General features: G+C 43.9%; 1 protein-coding gene across 11 annotated transcripts in view; it reads right to left on the bottom strand.

The window, feature by feature from the left end:
• Positions 1 to 19,179, bottom strand: part of ARHGEF2 (Rho/Rac guanine nucleotide exchange factor 2) — a 49,680-nt gene that overhangs the window by 26,022 nt on the left and 4,479 nt on the right. For 3 of the 11 annotated variants that reach the window (XM_049880744.1, XM_049880742.1, XM_049880741.1), the window contains exons 2-7: positions 15,115 to 15,648; positions 13,685 to 13,802; positions 6,554 to 6,592; positions 4,751 to 4,859; positions 4,137 to 4,176; positions 2,781 to 2,889 (exon numbers count right to left, since the gene is read on the bottom strand). In XM_049880744.1, the coding sequence (XP_049736701.1) occupies positions 2,781 to 2,889; positions 4,137 to 4,176; positions 4,751 to 4,859; positions 6,554 to 6,592; positions 13,685 to 13,802; positions 15,115 to 15,374 (675 nt within the window). In that variant the 5' untranslated portion in view covers positions 15,375 to 15,648. Of the gene's footprint in view, positions 1 to 1,507; positions 1,529 to 2,780; positions 2,890 to 3,192; positions 4,203 to 4,750; positions 5,320 to 6,553; positions 6,593 to 13,684; positions 13,803 to 14,409; positions 15,086 to 15,114; positions 15,649 to 19,179 lie in introns of those variants that run through there. The other 8 variants (XR_007516840.1, XM_049880749.1, XM_049880745.1 and 5 more) reach the window with 7 other exon arrangements.

Here is a 19,179-nt window from a genome sequence, read left to right on the forward strand (position 1 = left end):
AAAGGGCCAAAGTCCAACCATGGTATCTGATAAACCTGGGGCCTGAACCCCAGGGTTTCTTTTGGAGACTTATCATTTCTAAAATTCTACTTAGAAGATTTCTAAGCAAGAAGAGGACTTGACCTTCCAACCCTCTTCCATCTCCCACCCCAGCCTTCACTCTCCTTTCCATCCCACCAGCTGTTTGTTACTCTGCCCCTTGCCCTATGCCTTCTTCCTCTTAGGAGGTAACAGGGAATAAGGTTGGGGGTGGGAGTGTATAAAGGAAACTTCTACCTTTAAAAACACTTGGGCTTTTAGTGAGCTAGGTCTGCAGCTTGACCCAAGTTCCATTTTCTGTATGAGCCCCTCTTCCTTTCTCCTGGGGATCCCCTGGCCCCTTCTTCCAAGCTCCTTCTCCCCAGCCCCCTATTCCAAGCCAGTGGTACCTCCTGGATTTTTTTAAATACACAAAAACAAAACAAAAGCCAACCCTAATTTCTTCCAGAATCTAAAAATAGCTATCATCTTCCCTAGTCCATTTAACTTGACAAATGCGCTCCTCACATTGTAGGGTTCTTCAGAATGGGCGCCTCAGGGAAGAACCTGGCTGTCAGAGTTTTGGCTAGTAGGTGAACAGATAGAGCCACAGGGGATATGTGGACCCTAAGCTCCACTCTCTCCAGGAGGCAGTTTGTTTTTCTCCTCATTGCTCTGGACCTTGTGTATTCTGGGAGGGGGTGGTTAGGCATAGTTTGCCTCTAATGGCCATCCAGCAGAAGATGGTGGAAGAAGGGAAGTCAGACTCATTGCCGTCAAGTCAATTCTAACTCATAGAGACCCTACAGGATACAGTAGAACTGCCTCATAGGGTTTCCAAGGCTGTAATCTTTATGGAAGCAGACTGCCCATCTTTCTCCTGCAGAGCAGCTGGTGGATTTGAACTGCTGACCTTTTGGTTAGCAGCTGAGCGCTTAAACACTATGCCACCAAGGCTCCTTCGAAAGGGAAGAGAGGGGATAAACTGTTGTGTTAAGTTTACTGAGAAAGGCAGAGGCAACATTATATAGTCAGAGCTCTGGGTTTGCAATACAGCCCCGCCTCTTAGTAGCTGTGAGATAGTGGGCAAGTAGCCTAGCCTCTAAGTTATCTTGCCTGTAAAATGGAGGTTAAAACACTTATCTTTGCCTGAGCTGTTATAAGAATTAAATGAGATGACCTCTGGGAAAGTGTTCTGTCAACTGTACAATGCCGGTCAAGTGAGAAGGAATAAGCCACTTCCTTCTCCCACTGCTTGACTGAGCTGCTTTCCAGCCGCACCTCCCTTTTCCTGCTTCATGGCCCCCATCCTGAGCTGGAATAAGGGGGAGAAAGTCTGGGAGGAGGAAGAGATTAAGTGAAGCAGAAACAGGTATTCATAGGGTGGAAAGAAGATGGATGAGGAGATAACAGGAGGAAAACAGAAGGAGGCAGGACCAGAGACCCCGGTGAGGAAAGAAAGGCCCAGTGGGAAAATGTCCAGACTTACTCTGGCTCTTTCCTGCTGCCTGTCTGGACTCCAGAGTCTCTGCCCACATTGCCCTTCACAGGGCTAATCAATCCCCCACCTGTTAGGCCAAGGGTGGGGAAAAGAGGGTGATTCTACCATCAGACTCTCCTACCTGGAACCTGAGAGCCTGTGGGGAGATGGGACTCAGACCCCAAAGCCTCCATTTCTGTTTTACTCTCTAGAGAACTCTGCTCCTCCCTCCCCCACCTGCCCTCTCCCAGCCCCAGCTTTAAGATTCTGGACTGCATCTCTTTCTCTGGGGCTCCACTGGCCTCAGGCCTACCTCAACCACAATGCCCCACCCATGGCCTGTGGTGAGAAGATGCTAACAACACCACGTGGTTTCATCTGGCCTTCCTTGAGTGCCCCAGGCAAGGGGAATCCCAGCTGAAAGGCTGGGGAAGAGAGCTGTGACACTGCAGGGGACTGGGAGGAGCCCAGGCAGCCCTAAGGTGAGAATCCCAGGACTCTGAGGTGAATATGACGATGTCTTCTCTGGAGTTTTCTCCCAATGCTCAGAAGCTGCCCCAGGTGGGGAAGTACACATATACTTGAGGAGGCCATGAGAGAAAAAGAGGGGTAGCTCATTTTGCCAATAAATGAAAAAAGTAGAAATGAATTCAAGCTGTGGGAGGCAGAGCGCCATTTCACCAGAGCATGGGGGTTGGTGATGAGAAAGAGGGCTATGTGCCTTCACCTTCCTGGGGCCAGAACTGAGCACACGTGTGGCTATGCGTGTTCTTCCATAATCATATACTTCCCTGGCTGCCACTCTGCCTATGGTCTAATTTCAACTCCTTCAGCTGCTGTATCCACCCATAAAATTATGAGTGTAAAAAGCACTTTGCAAACCCTAATACTCTATGAAGAAGTAAAAGTATTGCTTTAATTATTATCATTATTACATCCAATGCTTACAACTTCTGCTGCCCACCTCTTAGCTATGTGAGGCAGAAAGGGTGGGAGGGCTAGGCCACCCCTTAGTTTCAGAGGCTCCTGGCCCTTCTCCTCTTCCAGCTGTCCACAGCTGGCTGCTAAGCTGGAGACATGGGAAAGCAGAGAAAAGGTGATTTGCTCGGATGTAGGGAGGGAGGCTGGGAGAGACAGTATGTGTTTACTTAAACTTTGAACCAATTGCCCTGAGTCTCTGTCTAACGAGGAACTGAGGGTGAGGGGTTGGGGGAAATAGTGAGGATAGGAACTGGGGAGGGCCATGGGTCCCAAGCCTCCTGTTTCCCCAGCTGACTCCTACCTTGGCCTTTCCGGTCATGCCCAAGAGGAAGCTGAAGGTCCGTCGCAGGGAAGAGCCTGCCGATGTACCTGAGCCCCCTTCCAGTTGGCTACAGCTGCCGCCCCAGTGACTGCAGAGAAAAAAAAAGAGGTGAGGAGATGCAGACAGAGCAGGAAAGGAAGAAAAAGATACTCCCAGAGAGATGGTGGAAGAAGGTGCCATGATCAGGAGAGAGAGAATGGAGATATGATGAGGAGGACTCAAACGGTGAGGCAGAGAGAGGAAGGACTCAGCCAGAGAGACAGTTCCGTCTCCCTTCCCTCCCCCCACCTCCTAAGGCTTCTTGGTGTGGACACTTGAGTTTCCCAGGCCCCTCTATTTATGAGGAAAATCCCAGGCTCCTCCCAGATAACCAAAGACACCCCCTTCCTACCTAATCCAGGCTGAGGACGAGGACTGGAGGGCCCAATTTCCTCGATCGTGTTGCTCCTCAGCCGTGTTGCTCCTCAGCGGAAGTGTTGTGAGGTGGGGGCTCCCCAGGGGGGGCATTTTCCCCTTGCAAAACAAGAACCCTGTGTGCGACCCTCTCGGCTATTTGGAAAGGGCCTCTGGGCCTAGAGCCAGTAAGGACTGAATTTCCTGGGATTTCATCAGCCCTATCCCATGAGCTAATCCCAAACCCAGAGCCAGGAGGATGTGTCAGCTAGAGATTCTCAGGACCACAAATCAGAGCCTGCTATCTTAAAGAGCCCATTACTTGCTCACACACCCACACTGTTGTAGGGGACTGACCCACTGTGATCAGGCTTCAGCTGTGGGAGCCAAATAAACAGGTGCCAATTTTACATGCTTATTTACACAGTTATGGAAATCTCCCAGCCTCCACATCCACTCCTAAACTGTGCCTTCAACCCCTGCCCTCTCCTGTTGGCGCTTTACAGCCCTTGCCCAACTCTTGTTAGAGCCATTCCCCACGGTTCAGTTATCTGAGCCATCCAGTTCTCATCCGTGGTCCTTGGTCACTGTGTACCTGAGACTGTCCCAACAGCTAATCTGCCCACTCACCTTTATGCATTGACGGCAGCAAGCAATTCCTGCTCTGTTATTGAACTGACACCCTGTGCTCTGGATACGCTTTCTCTTTCCCTAATCGCTTTCCCATCCCACGGGACTACTTGGAACCTGCTGAACCTTTCCTCTCTCGCCAAAGGGAAGAGAGTGAATTCTACTTGGCTTGAGAGAAGAATTGTTAGAATATTTAGAGGTTGAGCAATGTTTCAGAAGCAGAGAGATATTTGGGGCTACAAAATCCAGGACCTGTCCCATTGCTCCTCCCGCATCTAGGCCTTTGAAAGACTCTGAGTGCCCCAAACTTACCCTTTGCTGAGATCAGCGGCAGGGGACTGTGATAAATTCCCTGCCAACACAAAAGGAGAAGAGAAATGTCTGGCTAAAGCCAGACAAAGGCGCCCAGGGTTGCCTCCCCCACCTCCTCCACCTGGATCAGGTTCCCAAGCTGCAGGTGCATGTGACGCCATTCCTGAGGGCGGGTGCTAGGGAGCAGGGAGGGAAGGCGGGGTCTCAGCACAGCAGAGCTGGAGAACTTAGGAGCCAGGGGACAAAATACCAGGGTTTTGTGGAGAAGGGGGCTGAGGCCTGAAGTCTTAGTTCTGTGTCTGGCGAATGGGGAGGACAGAGGTTTCACACTGAGCTCTCAATACCCCATCCTGAGGACAAGGTACATTGCAGGTAACTGTCCTCCATCTCTGCTGGCAAGGGAGGTTGGAGACCCTCACTCTGTCCTATGTCCTTCATTGGAATGAGAGTTTCAGAATGTCAGAGGCCTGAATTAAACCTCTCATTAAAGGGCTGCAAGGGTGTGTGATTAGACATAATCCAGGACATCTGGATGCAAACAGCTGGATCTGAGGAGTGGTGGTAAGATGGACTGGGGAAAGAGCCACTGTTGCTTAGCTCCCACATATACTCACCAGCAGGATCCAAGAAGCCATCGATGCCACTCATGGATACAGATTTGGAAAGCCTGCCAGTGGCCAAGTGGTCCGAGGGGCCAGCAGATGGATGACAGGAACCCTGACCCTAGAATCATGTCAAGAGTCCTCACCCAGAGTTCAGGCTTTATCCATCTTCCCTCCATGCTCTTTGCTTTTCCACAGCTTGGCACTTCTTCAAACACGTCTCTCTACTACCTGTATCTGGGATATTCCACTTGAAATAGTTGGGAAGTTATTCCTGCTATTTAGTATTCATCACTCTGCTACAATTCAAGCCCAGGTTTTCTTAATATAGAAAATACCTCAGAAGTGAAAACATTTACCCCGAATGGTTTCTAGAAGTGACAAACTTATAGGGGCCAGATCGGTAATGAAAAAAAAAAACTGAAACAGTCCGAGTTTAAGACCAATAGGGAGTAGATACATTCATAGACCACACAGCCAACCATTAGAGAATAACTTTTCTCTCAAGTCTGCATGGAGCATTAATAAACTGGCCACATATTAGACCATAGAACAAATCTTAACACATTTCAAAGGATCTATACCATAGAGATCACAGGAAACAACCCAAAAGTCCATCTTAAGTTGACTGGATAAAGAGTATGTATATACATTAGAACACTATTCAGCAACAAAAATGAGAAAACCAAAGGTCACTCAACAATGTGGATAAATCTCACGAATATAATGTTGAGTGAAGAATCAAGGCACAGAAGATTTATATACTGTATGATTACATTCATATAAAGTTGAAAGTACGCAAAAAACTAATTGATATTGCATAAAGGTGCATACATAGATGGTAAATCTATAGAGAAAATCAATCTCGAAAGTAAAGTGGTCATCTCTGCTAGGGGAGAGAGGGTTATGAATGGGGGAGGGGGCTTCTGGGTTCTAGTGATACTCTATTTTTTTTTTAACCTGGAGTGTTTACACAGGTGTTTGCTTCCTAATTATTCATTAAACTGTATAAGTAAGTGTTATATACTTTTCTGTAGGTATATTTCAATTTTTTTTAATTTTAAACAAAAATCTCTATAGATTTAGAAACATTAGAACATCCTTCTAAATAAAGTATTGATTAAAGAAGAAATCATAACGGATATTTAAAGATACTTTGTAATTTAGCAATAATAAAAATACTACAGAACAAAACTTGTGGGAGACAGCCAAAGTGGTATTTTAAGGGCAATTTATAGCCTTAAAAGGTTTAAATTGACAATTTTAAAAAGCCGGAAATAAATGAGTGATGTGAACTTTAAAAGTTAGAAAAGGAACAACAGAACAACCCCCCCAAAAAAAACATAAGGTAAGATGGAACAAGGATAAAAGCAGAAATCAATGAAGTAGTAAACAAAGAAAAGAAATGATCAGTAAAGCCAAGAGTTGTTTGTTTGTTTGCTTGTTTTGTTTAAATAAAAATGGGCAAACCTCTGATAAGGGTGATAAAGAAAAAAGAAAGAGAAGGTATAAATAAAATTAGAGTGAAAATGTAGACCTACTTACAGAAAGAACAATGATTAAAAAAAAGACTACTACCAGCAATTCTGGAGCCCTGGTGGCACAATTGTTAAGAACTTGGCTGCTAGCCAAAAGATCATAAGTTCAAATCTACCAGCTGCTCCTTGGAAACCCTATAGGGGCAGTTCTACTCTGTTCTATAGGGTCACTATGAGTCAGAACTGACTCAATGGCCCATCATGCCAATAATTTTGAAAACACAAACAAAATATATTCTTAAAAAAAAAAAGATATATATATATACATATAACTTACCAAAGCGGAGTCAAGAAGAAATAAGAAATCTGAATGATCCTATTAAATAAATGGAATCAATAGTTAATCTTCTTATGAAGAAAAACAAAACAAAACAATACCAGGCCAAAACTGCTTTATAGACAAGGGACAGATCTTTCAAGGAACAGATCACTGAAATTTTATGCAAACACTTCCAAAGGATAGAATAAGAATACCCTCCAACTCTTTCAATAGGACAAGTATAACCTTGATTCTAAAACTACATAAGGACAGTACAACAAAGGAAAATTATGGGTCAATCTCTCTTATGAACATAAGTACAAAAATCCCAAACAAAATATTAGCAAACTGTAGTTGATTTAAAATGACCACAAATTATTTGCAGCTCCTCCCATTAAGAAGGCGTTTACCTATTTCTTTCCTCTTTGGATCTAGGCTGGCCTTGAGGCTTATTTTGATGAGCAGAGTGCAGCAGAAGAGGCATTAAAGGGCAGATGTGATTTCTGAGCCAGGGCTTCAAGGAAGCCTTGAAGCTTCCACTCTCACCCTCTTGGAATGCTACTGCTATGTGAACAAGCCTAAGCTAGCCTTCTGGAAAGGTCATGTGAATGAGAACCAAGGTATCCCATCTAGCAGCCTGCCAACTGACAAATGTGAGTAACTGTCCTTGACCATCAAACCCTATTCAAGTGAGTCCAGGTGAGACCAGCAGAACTACTCAACTGAGCCTAGCCCAATTACCCGCCTACAGAATTGTGAACCCACCACTCCAAAATGGTTGTTGTTTTAAGCTATTAAGTTTGGGGGTGGTTTGTTATGTAGCAACAGATAACCGTATCACATATGAAATCCAGCAGTGTACCTATTCAAAAGAAGTCTATTTTGGTCTTGTGGAACACATGCTGCATTTACTAAGACACAATTTTAATTTAAATTTCTCTTTCTCCAGCTTTAAAAATATACTTAAAAACACAAACCTGTAATAACAACCTTATTTATCCTGATTTATCCTGAACTCATGTTCCTAGCAACCTCACTTATTCAGGATATAGATGACAACTAAAATATTGCACAAAGACTAAATTCTTAGTTTTTCTAATCAAACTATACCTGCAGGGTCAACAAGCTTGACTCTTTGTTTTTTATGGAACCAGGAGCAAAGCTGTTACTGAATAGCATGCTAATGGCTACATAAGCAAACAGCAAGAAAGCAAAGCAGAACAATTATTTCTTAAAATATAATAACTTGAAAAACACACTAATCCTGTAACAGGTGTATTTAAAGGAGGGCAAAAATTTGTATGTTCTAAATACATGGAAATGACTATATTAGTAAAAGCCAAATAACAGGTAATAAAAATAACTGAGTCACAAAGGTAATTAAACCTTTCATGGGGTTGTTAACCAATATCATAAAACAATATGTATACTAACTGTTTAATGAGAAGCTAGTTTGTTCTGTAAACCTTCATCTATAAGTACAATAAATAAATAATTAAACTTAAAAAAAAAGAAATCTAGCAGTGTATAAAAAAGATAACCCATTATGATAAAGTTGTATTTATGCTAAGAATACAAGGGTAGTTTAACATGAGAAAAACCTTTAAATAAAATTCACCTCAACAGTCTGAGACAAAATATGACCATCTCAATAAAAGCAGAAAAGCACAGGATAAAAATTCAATACCCATATTTTGTAAAACCAAAGCCATGGAAATTAGGAATAGAAGGGATCTTCCTTAAGCCGATAAAGAGTATCTTTCAAGAACTTAAAGCCAAAATCGATTTGTACTCCCTCTAGATCGAAAACAAGACAAGGCTGTCCATTATCACCATTTCTATTCAGTATCGTACTAGAGTCGTAACCAGCACGATAAGGCAAGAAAAAGAAATGAAAACTGTAAAAGAAGAAACAAAACTATCATTTAGACAATATGATTGCCTACTTACAAAAGCCCTAATATATCCACAGGTAAATTATTAGAACTAACAAGCGAGTTTAGCAAGATGAATGACTCCAAGATCACTATACAAGGATTAATTCAATTCCATTTCCATAAACCCAAAACAATTACAAAACATAATTTAAAATAAGGATTTATAATAGCAACAAAAACTATTAGATACCTAGGAATAAATCTAATAAAGATTGGCAAAACCTGTTAGGAAGAAAACTAATACCTTATTAAAAGACGTTTTTTCAAAAAGCCTAACTAGAGGGAGAGATATATTATTTTCATGGATAAGAAGCCTTGATATTGTAACAATGTCAATTTGTCCTAAATTAATTTTTTTCAAGAAGGATATTGTAGGGACAGACAAAAAAAAAAAAAAAAAAGGATATTGAAGATTTGAAGTATTTCCCAAAGTCAAAAAAATCTTTAAGATTCCAAATCCTTTGTTTATCCCTGTTAGGAGGGGAATATTTGAGGGTTTTCTTTTTTAAGATCATATATTGACAGGAATAAATTAAGTACATTTTCAGCTTGTCCCAAATTAATCTTTAGATTCAATGGAATTTCAATCAGAATCCAGCAGGATTTTTTAGAAATTAAAAAGCTGATTCTAAAATTTCTATTGAAATGCAAAGGACCTAGAATAACCAAGATAATCTTGAAGAAAAATAATAAAGTTGAAGGACTTACACTACTAGATTTTTAAGACTTATAATAAAACCAAAAAAAACTCAAGCCCTTTGCCATCAAGTTGATTCCAACTCATAGCAACCCTACAGGACAGAGTAGAACTGCCCCATATGGTTTCTAAGAAGCACCTGGTGGATTCGAACTGCCAACCTTTTGGTTATAGCCATAGCTTTTCACCACTACACCACCAGGGTTTCCTTACAATAAGGCTATGGCAATTAAGATGATGTGATATTGGCATAAGGATAGATAAATCAATGGAACAGAAAAGAAGGCCCAGAAATAGACCTGCACAAATATGGCCACTTGATTTCCAACAAAGTCACCATGGCAATTCAACAGGAAAGGCAAGGTCTTTTCAGTAAATGATGATGGAGCAACTGGATGTTTACATGAAAAAATAATTAACCTTGACCTCTACCATACATAAAAATCAAGAAAAATCATAGACCTAAATGTGAAAGTTGAAACTATGAAGCTTCTAGAAGAAAATATTGGAGAAAATGTTTACATCCTTGGGGTAGGTAAAGGTTTCTTAAACACGACCAAAAGCACTAACCATTAAAACATTGATAAATTGGATTTCATCTAAATGACAAACTTGTGCTCATTAAAAAAAAAAACAAAAACACACTATTAACCCAAGGTCAAGAAGGGGAGAGTGTTGACACTTCCTGGGGTTAGCAACCAATGTCAGAAAACAGTAGGCATATTGTTTAATGAGACACTAATTTGCTCTATAAACCTTCACCTAAAGCACAATTTATTTAAAAAAAAATGCTATTAACAAAGTAAAAACTCAAGTCACAGACTGGGACAAAGTATCCACAATAGATATATCTGACAAAGTGTTTATATTCAGAATATGTAAAGAACTATTACAAACCAATAAGAAAAAGGCAAGCTATTAAAAAATAGGGTCAAAAGACTTGATCAGGCATTTCACAAAAGTAAATAGTCACATGGCCAATAAGCATATGAAAAGGTGCTCAAAGTCATTTTTCAAAAGAGAAATGAAAATTAAAACCAAAATGAGATACCACTAAGACACCCACCAGAATGGCTGAAATTTAAAAAGATCAAAAACACAAACAAAAAAATCCTATAATGTACCTAAGAGTAAATCTAAAAAAAATCTAAAAGACCTATATAGGTAAAACTATAAAAATTTATTGAACAATGTTTGAAAAACCTAACTAAACAGAGAGACATGGTATTTTTATGTAAGAGAAGACTCAATACTGTAATGATGTCAACTTTCCCTAAATCAATCTTTAGAGAAAATTAAGGTCCAATAAAAATCTCAAAGCATTTCATGTACTTTCTGTATGTAATGTTATATATACTTTAATATGTTAATTTGTTAAAAATTTTAAAATTCTGTTTATTTAAGGATACCATCCATCTGTTGCTGTCAAGTCAATTCCGACTCCTAGTGACCCTACAGGACAGAGTAGAACTGCCCCATATGATTTCCAAGAAGAGGCTGGTGGATTCAAACTGCCGGCTTTTTGGTTAGCAGTCGTAGCTCTAAACCACCAGGGTTTCCCAAGGATTCCACAGAGGAGGGAAAAGATAAGCCACAAATTGGGAAAAGATCATTGCAGCAAACACATGTAACAACAAAGGATTAGTCGTCACAATATATAAAGAACACTTTCAAAACAATAAAGAAATAAATAAACCAAAGAATCCATTAGAAAAATGAGCAAAAGGCATGAACAGGAATTTCACAGAAGAGGAAACACGAATCGCCAATGTTACTTGTACCTCCAAGTAGATTTTGATTCATAGCGACCCTGGGGTCGCTATGAAATGGCCAATACACATATGAAAAGCTGCTCGATTCCATTTGTAAGGAGATAATTCAAATTAAGACCACAGTGAGGTTTATAGCCATTAGACTGGCAAAAATTAAGAAGTCTGATGGCACCAAATGTTGGCGAGGATGCAGCTCAATGGGAACTCTTACATACTGTTGGTGGGAGTAGAGAATAATTCAGCATTAACGGCATTAACTTGTAAAACTGAATTTCTACTAACTTTATGACCCAGCAATTTCACTCCAAGATATACACCCTAGAGAAATTCATACAAATGTGCACCAAAAGACTTATATAAGGATGTTCACAACATTCTTTCTAATAGCATAGAATAGAAACTAGAATCATAATGCTGAATGAAACGCAAGTTATAGAAAATTCTGTAGATGTGACTCCATCGTTTTAAAACTGGGAAACAAACAAAGTGAAATAATATATTAACTACCCCACCCTGTGCCATCAAGTCGATTCCGACTCATAGCGACCCTATAGGACAGAGTAGAACTGCCCCATAGAGTTTCCAAGGAGTGCCTGGCAGATTCGAACTGCCGACCCTTTGGTTAGCAGCCGTAGCTCTTACCCACTGTGCCACCAGGGTTTCCAGTGTATTACTGCATAATACATATATCTGTGTTAAATTTTTTTTTTTTTTAAATAAAGGCAAAGGAGTGATAAACAAAATTCAAGGTAGTGTTTACCTCTGGAGGGGCAGCAAGGGAATAGAAATGAGAAATGCCTAAGTAAACACAAATGTGTTGCTGAAGTTCTAGTTCTTGAGATGGGTGGTTGATTTAGTGGGTACTCATTTTTAAACACTATACTGAAAAGGCAAGGAGAAAAATACAAGAGGAACTATTAGCAACTCTAGCAAACTGGAGAGCACAGGTCCCATTTAAGGACATCTGAGTTTTAAAAAGTGTAAGCACCCGTACTGGCCAAACAAGACAAATTTTGGAGCTAGACTTGGCTCGTGGACCACCAATCTGCAGCCCCTGGTCTAGCCTACTGAGTCTCAGGCTTTTGATGGGTGGACTTTGGTAGAACACTTATTCCCATATGCTAACGCACAAAGGAAAAACAAAAAAAAACAACGAAAACCCCAAATACATAGACAAAGAGAAAATTAAGGGGAGGGCCAAAAGATTAAATGAAGAGAGGAATCAGAGCAGAGAGGCAGAAAAGAGAAACACTAGGAAGAACCAGAAAAGAAGAAAACATACAATACCAAGAAGGCGGAGGGAGGAGGAAAAGAGAAAGGCGGAAGAGAGGGAAAGAAGTGCAAAGGAATGGAAGGGAGAAAAGGAAAACGGAACAGTGATTTTTTTTTAGCTCATTCTGTGGGCCAGTTCTGTGATGGGCACTTTAACACTTTTCTTCATCTAATCACAATTTTAAAAGACAGTTTTTATTAATGGTAAATTTTATGTTATTTATAATTACATAATTACAAATTTCAAAGTGTGGCTCCCCCAGTGGTCCTAGCTTTTTCTTTCTACCTGGTCTCAGGGGTAGGCTGGGGGGTGGGAGTAGGGAGGAGGTGTGGAGTTGGGTTAAGTATCAAGTCTCCATTGCAAATTATGTAATTTGTAATTACATAATTATATGTATACTTTTTTTTTACTGGCGCAATGGGGCCACCAGTTCGAATCCACCAACCGCTCCTTGGAAACCATATGGGGCAGTTCTACTTTGTCCTATAGGGTCCCTGTGAGTCAGAATCGACTTAACAGCACCCAAAAACAACAGCTGTTTTATTATTCTGATTTCCAGAAAGATGAAGCAAATTGCCCAGCTGGTAAATGAAGGATCTAGGGGTCAGCTTGACTGCAAAATCCCCATTTTCTCTACTACTTCACATTGAAACAGGGTGGGGGAAGACATCCAGAGATGCTGATAGGGAAAATGAAGATGGAATAAAATGGCCTCTTGCTGTTTCCTGTCGAGCTATACACATCCCCTTTCTCCCAGCCCAAACCACAGCCGTCCACACAGTGAGGCCACACTTGATACCCTTGGCCAGCTAAAGGATGAGCTGGAGGGAAGCAGCCTTTAACCACCTGGCTCTGGCGACATCTCCGTGTACTCAGGGACTCTTCGCCAGCTGACCCAGTGATGTCTCTAAAGCCCTGGTGAATCTTCAGTGGTTCTTAGATCCTGATTTGAGCCCCCAGTTATATTCCTTAAACCAGAAGGTTGGGCAAGCTCTCTATCTTCTGTCTCATTCGATAATCCTAATGATCTTGATAGAGAACTGTCATCTTTCAGGGTACCAGATGCTTGGTTTAATCCCACAAATAATAAGCCTGGCTTCAAATCTGAGAAATATGGGGGTCCCCAGAAAGATGTGGTTGTAAAAACTAGGGGAACAGGGGACTTTTAATAAGAGAGAGGCACAGAGACACCCACATCAACACAGAGACACAGATACAGAAAAGAAAAAACAGAGAGTCTTAGAGAAGGTGGCAGAGGCAGGATACCAGGAAAGATGCAAGAGTCCGGGACAGAGCACACAGACCCGGGGAAGCAGACAGAGGGGCACAGACAACAGATTCAGATTCGGTCAGATGGAGTCATAGAGCAAAGCCTGGGCACAGAGAGACCCAGCAGCTGGCAGAACAGAAGAGGCACAGAGTGGTGGCTGGACAGGCGAGAGGGTGGGAGGGGGATTTGTCTGTCCGTACCATGAGGGAGGGTTGGCCACCGTAGTGCTGCAGTCCCAGAAAGGTGTCCAGCTCCTCTTGGCTCTGCAATAAGGGGGCCTCCTGGGGGCCTGGGCATCCCGACACCTCAAGTTTCCTCCTGAAACACACATTGCACCACTGCCCTCTGTGTCCAGCGGCCAGTGATGGGCACCAAGAGCACCGCCTTGGCTCTGCCCTGTTGCTTGCCCCCAGCCCAGCCCTTCCTGTTGGCATAGGCACAGCCCAAACTCACACTGGCTTCCCTTTGGGGCTCTGCTTTGGCAGAGCTGCAGAGCTGGCTATGGGCAAGGGCGGCCCCTGCTGGCCAGAGGACAGCACTGCCCCCAGAAGAAAGCCAATGTTTGGGGAGGCGAAGGGCAAGCTGGATTCTTACTCCTTGCCTGGTTTCTGGTACCAACCTTTGCTCCTACCCAGCTAAATGGTGCACTCGAGGCTTCGTGCCCCCTCTGCCCAAGAGGCAGAGTCCATGCCCAATGGGGAAGGGTGACACCTGGAAGACCCTGAGGTACAGTTGGCACCACAGAAGGGGTGCCCAGGCCATCGGCTTTTACCCAGCTGCTGTTAGACAGGTGCCGTCAATCTTGGGGGCATTGTTTCTCAGCTGAGCTCCCACCCAAGCCAGATCAGGGACAAGGCCCAGGGTCCTCCCCTTCACCCAGCCCAAGCAGCCCTGCCCAGGAGCTAGAGAGAGTTGATCCACTCACCAGAGCCAAAGAAACTTATCCAAGAGGACCTTGGCCAAAGCAGAGGGACACTGTCCTTCAATGGCTTGCAGGCCCCTACAGTGACCACTCACACTGAACTCTTCACAATGACCTCTGGGCCTTCTCTTTCTGACTTCCTCTGTCTTTGGGGAAGTGGTAGGGGATTTTCCAGGGGAGGGGGAAGAGCCGGGTCCCTTTACCCCAGCTTGTGCAGAACTCTGAGCAACAGTAGCTGTTCCGCCATTGCAGGGCTGTACTGTGAATTAGCCTGGAACCAGCAGGTTGGCAGGAATCTGAGAATGGGGCAAGCCTAATGCCCTGATCCTGGGACCACTTCTCTCAAGAAGCCTCCCAGTTTCTTCCTCTGCAAAAAGAGGAGAGTGGGCCATATGATCCCTGAGTCCCTCCCTGCTCTGACTCTGCTGTATGGTTCCATGACATCTAAAGCGGGTGGTGGAGGTAAGATCCAGGTGTCCTGCTACTCATCCCAACTCCACAACTCCTCTCCACTCCTAACCCCCAGCGTGCCCCCGAGACCAGATAGAAGGACCTAGGACCACTGTGACAGCCACATTTTTGAAAGCAGGGTCTACCCTCACCAAAGCCATGAAATAGGTCTCCTCAACTCCTGTCATTCTTCAAGTGTGGTTCAAATATGTCTAGGACTTGAGGGAAAGAGGGACAGGAGGTCCCCTGGGTACTTACCTGCTCTGTGGGTCTTGGACCTCCCTGTCAGGCCCCCAGCTATGTCTTTTGAAGGGGTCATAATTGTAGCTATGGGCACGAAACGCACTGGACCTTCGGAGAGGCACACCCGGGAAGCCATTCCCCTCCTCTTTTCTTTCCTCTTCTTCCCCGTCCTCTAGCTGCCCTCTGGACTCAACCATGGACAGGCAGCGGCGAGTGTGGCCTTGGGGTACCAGGCCTCCATCTGCAAGGAACACCTCGGGGTCGACTCTGTTCATGGGAGGCACACGCAGGCCAGTCTGAATCAAAACAGAGAAGGGTGAGCAGGTCCTGGAACTCTGGAACCCGGTAACTAGAAGCGGGTCACAGTCAGCAGGGCTCGGAGCATCTAGTCACCGCTCATTTTACTGAGGCACAGAGCGGGCGAAGAATGGCTGCTTCGGGGTCACACCATGAGTCCACTCAGAGCCAAATAGAGTTTTTGAAGGTGTTATCTGTTAACATGAGGTGATACTGGAGTAGGGTGGGTCCTAATCCAATCTGAGTGAAGTCCTATAAAAGAAAAGGGACATGGAGAGACAGGAAAAACAGCCATGTGATAATGGAGCTATGCTGCAGCTGCAAGCCTAGGACTGCCTGGGGCTAACCAGAGAAGACGAGAAAGAATCTTCCCCTAGAGGCTTCTGAGAGAACACCCTGATTTCAGACTGCTAAAAAAAAAAAGCCTCCAAAAAACCAAAAACCAAACCCGTTGCACTCAGGGCAATTCCGACCCATAGCAACCCTATAGGACAGAGTAGAATTGCCCCATAGAGTTTCCAAGGAGTCCCTGGTGGATTCGAACCCCCAACCTTTTGGTTAGCAGCCATAGCGCTTAACCACTATGTCACCAGGGTTTCCAGAGCCTTCAGAACTGTGAAATAATAAATTTCCACTCTTATAAACCACTCAGGTTGTGGTAATTTGTTACTGCAGCCGTTGGAGGCTAATACAAAGGCAGAGGATCCACAGAGGATCCTAAAACATCCTAGGCAGCCCAAAAAAAAGGTTCCTGAGTGAGAGTGTTATAATTTCTTCTTTCTAACATTTTGGTTGCCTGGGGAGTAAGAAAGCCTTTCTAACCTCGCCCCATAGAGCCGACAGAAGGGCCCCAAGCATCAGCCACATCACACCTCCCTTCCATCTCTTTCTCCCAAATGGACATTGCTCTTACTGCCCAACACCCCTGGCTGGCATCAGGCCTTGGCTCAGCATGTCTGAGTTAAGACCATTCAGGTGTTCTTAAAGTTGAAATGAAAAGCCCTACTCCAGAAAGAAATACCAAGCACCAGAGTAGCGAAATGGTGGAGGGGAGGGAAGGGAACTAACATTTCCTGCATACCTCTGTCTACCTCTCTCCTAGGCTGTGTCTCTCTAGATCTTCTTCTAGGTTGAATCTCCCAGGCTTGCCTTCTCCCAGGACCACCTCCAGTGACTGACATGTTAGGAGGACTGAGGAGAACCAGGAAGCATTAGCCAGAATCTTCTCTCTTCCTAAGCTTTCTGTGAGGGTATCCACTCTTCCCCAACTTGTCTTAATTGCCCCAGGAAAGGCTAGATTGTTGGAAAGTGTTTCTTCAATCTCCCTTCCCCTCTGTCTTAGTCATCTAGTGCTGCTATAACAGAAATACCACAAGTGGATAGCTTTAACAAACAGAAGTTTTTTCTCTCACAGACTAGAAGTCTGAATTCAGGGAGTCACCTCCAGGTAAAGGCTTTCTCTCTCTGTCAGTTCTGGGGGAGGTCCTTGTCATCAATCTTCCCCTGGTCTCAGAGCTTCTCTGCACAGGGACCTCAGGTCCAAAGGACTCACTCTGCTCCTGGCACTGCTTTCTTGGTGGTATGAGGTCCCCCTTTGTCTCTGCTTACTTCTCTCTTTTATATCTCAAGGGATTGCCTAAAGACACAATCCAACCTTGTAGATTGAGTCCTGCCTCACTAACCTAACTGTGGCTTATCCCACCTCATTGACATCATAGAGGCAGGATTTACAGCACATAGGAAAATCACATCAGATGACAAAATGGTAGACAATCACACAATACTGGGAATCATGGCCTAGCCAAATTGATTCACATATTTTTAGGGGACACAATTCAATCCATGACACCCTCTGTCACTGCAATTTGTCCACTGGCTCCACTCCACCTGGGAGCTGCTGAGAAGGTGTTGTGTCTGTGTTGACTGTGTGTCTATTTACCTCGGGGAAGGAAGGGAGACTTCTGATCCTTGGCCTAAGAATTGAAAAGGTGAGGCCTGGGAAACTGGCTTAGGCCCTATGTCTATCCATGTTCATCTTCATCTGGGAGCCAGGTACAAGAGGCCCCCAGCCTATCCAGCCACCAGGAGAGCTCCTCTCCCTCCTTGTCTACAAACTTGGGCCCCATGCCATTTGATGTGCTCACTGTAAACAGGAGGGGCAGAGCTGCAGAGAGCAGGGCAGAGCCTGAGGAGGCTCCAAAGCTGAGATTTGGACTGGGGTTGGGGCAAGTTGACAAAAATTATTTTAAGAAGCTAAGGTGGAGGGGAGAGTTGGAACTGGAGGTATTCATTAGGAAAGGAGGAACTAGGACTGGGAACAGGAGGATAGAAATTCAGGGGCACAAGGGAAGGTGAGGGAACCCTGGGTAGTGCAAATGGTTAAGTGCTCAACTACTAGCCAAAAATTTGGCGGTTCGAATCCACCCAGAGGCTCCTGGGAAGAAAGAGCAGGCGATCTGCTTCCAAAAGGTCACAGTCTTGAAAACCCTATGGAGCAGTTCTACTCTGCACACATGGGGTCACCAGGAGTCCAAATCAATTTGAAGGCAACTAAGCAATCAATTACTTTAACCACTGTGCGACCAGGGCTCCTTAAACAACAACAAACATACCTATGGATAATAATCCTGTTCGGAAATGGGGTTTTCTTTGTTATGTTAATTAGATCACACTTGAGTAGTGTGGGTTCTAAATGTAATCACCTCTGAGAAGATTACACACAGACATTCATACATGTGGGTAGAAGATAGACACCTTGTGAGGATCATCTACAAGCCAAGGAACCAAGGAACACCTAGAACTACCCACGAGGACGGAATTGACACAGCCAAGACCCTGATTTGGACTTTTAGCCCCAGGACTGGGAGAAAATAAACTTCTGTCCTTTAAAGCCACCCACTCATGGTATTTCTGTTAGAGCAGTACTAGGTAACTAAGACACTGAGATATACCCCCTTCTGTTTTCTGAAATTTAAGCTGGGCCCTCCTCGATGTGTTCTCGCCCTTGCTTCTCCTTCCATTGGGCACTCTCCCAGCCCCCTGGCATCTCCCCCAGCCTCCTGAGCTCAGGAAATGGTGCAAGGGAGTGGCTTTATTTAGCTCCTGAATGAGATCACATCATGTCACATCACTGCTTCCGCTGAGCAGAGAGATAGGAGATTCTGAAATAGGTCTGGGATCAGACGCTTGGGGAAGAGCAGGGGAAAAAAAAGCAAAAAGGGTCTCTAGGGAGTCATTTGACTTATTTCCTGCTTATGGATAGGAAGTCACCCCCCCATCACACACCATTAGTGTCTCTTGCAGCCTCTGAGTCTGTGACCTCCACTGATTGCACTGGTCATCAATCCATTAAACATTCTACTGGGTGCTGTGGGATGGGAGAATATAATATTTAACAGAGACATCTGTTGTTCCAAACTCTGAGGCTACAATTTCTTTATGGTGTTATACTGGCTTTGAAGTCTGTCAGGTTTGCTAGTGCTGAAAGTCCCTGGATGGTATAAACGTTTTGCGCTTGGCTGGTAACCAAGGGGTGGTCAGTTTGAACCCACACAGAGGCACCTCGGGAGAAACAGGCCTGGTGATCTGCTTCACTAAAGATTAAAAAAGAAAAAAGATTACAGCCAAGAAAATTCTATGAAACTGTTCTACTATGAAACACACAGAGCCTCGTAAGTCACAAATCAGCAACGAAAACAAAATCAACAACAAATTTGCTAGCTCTGCCACCTTTGTAAGCCACATGACCTTGGGAACTTGCTTAACTTTTTTGAGTCTCAGAAT

This window comes from Elephas maximus, chromosome 3, assembly GCF_024166365.1.
Source record: "Elephas maximus indicus isolate mEleMax1 chromosome 3, mEleMax1 primary haplotype, whole genome shotgun sequence".
NCBI classification, from domain to species: Eukaryota; Metazoa; Chordata; class Mammalia; order Proboscidea; family Elephantidae; genus Elephas; species Elephas maximus.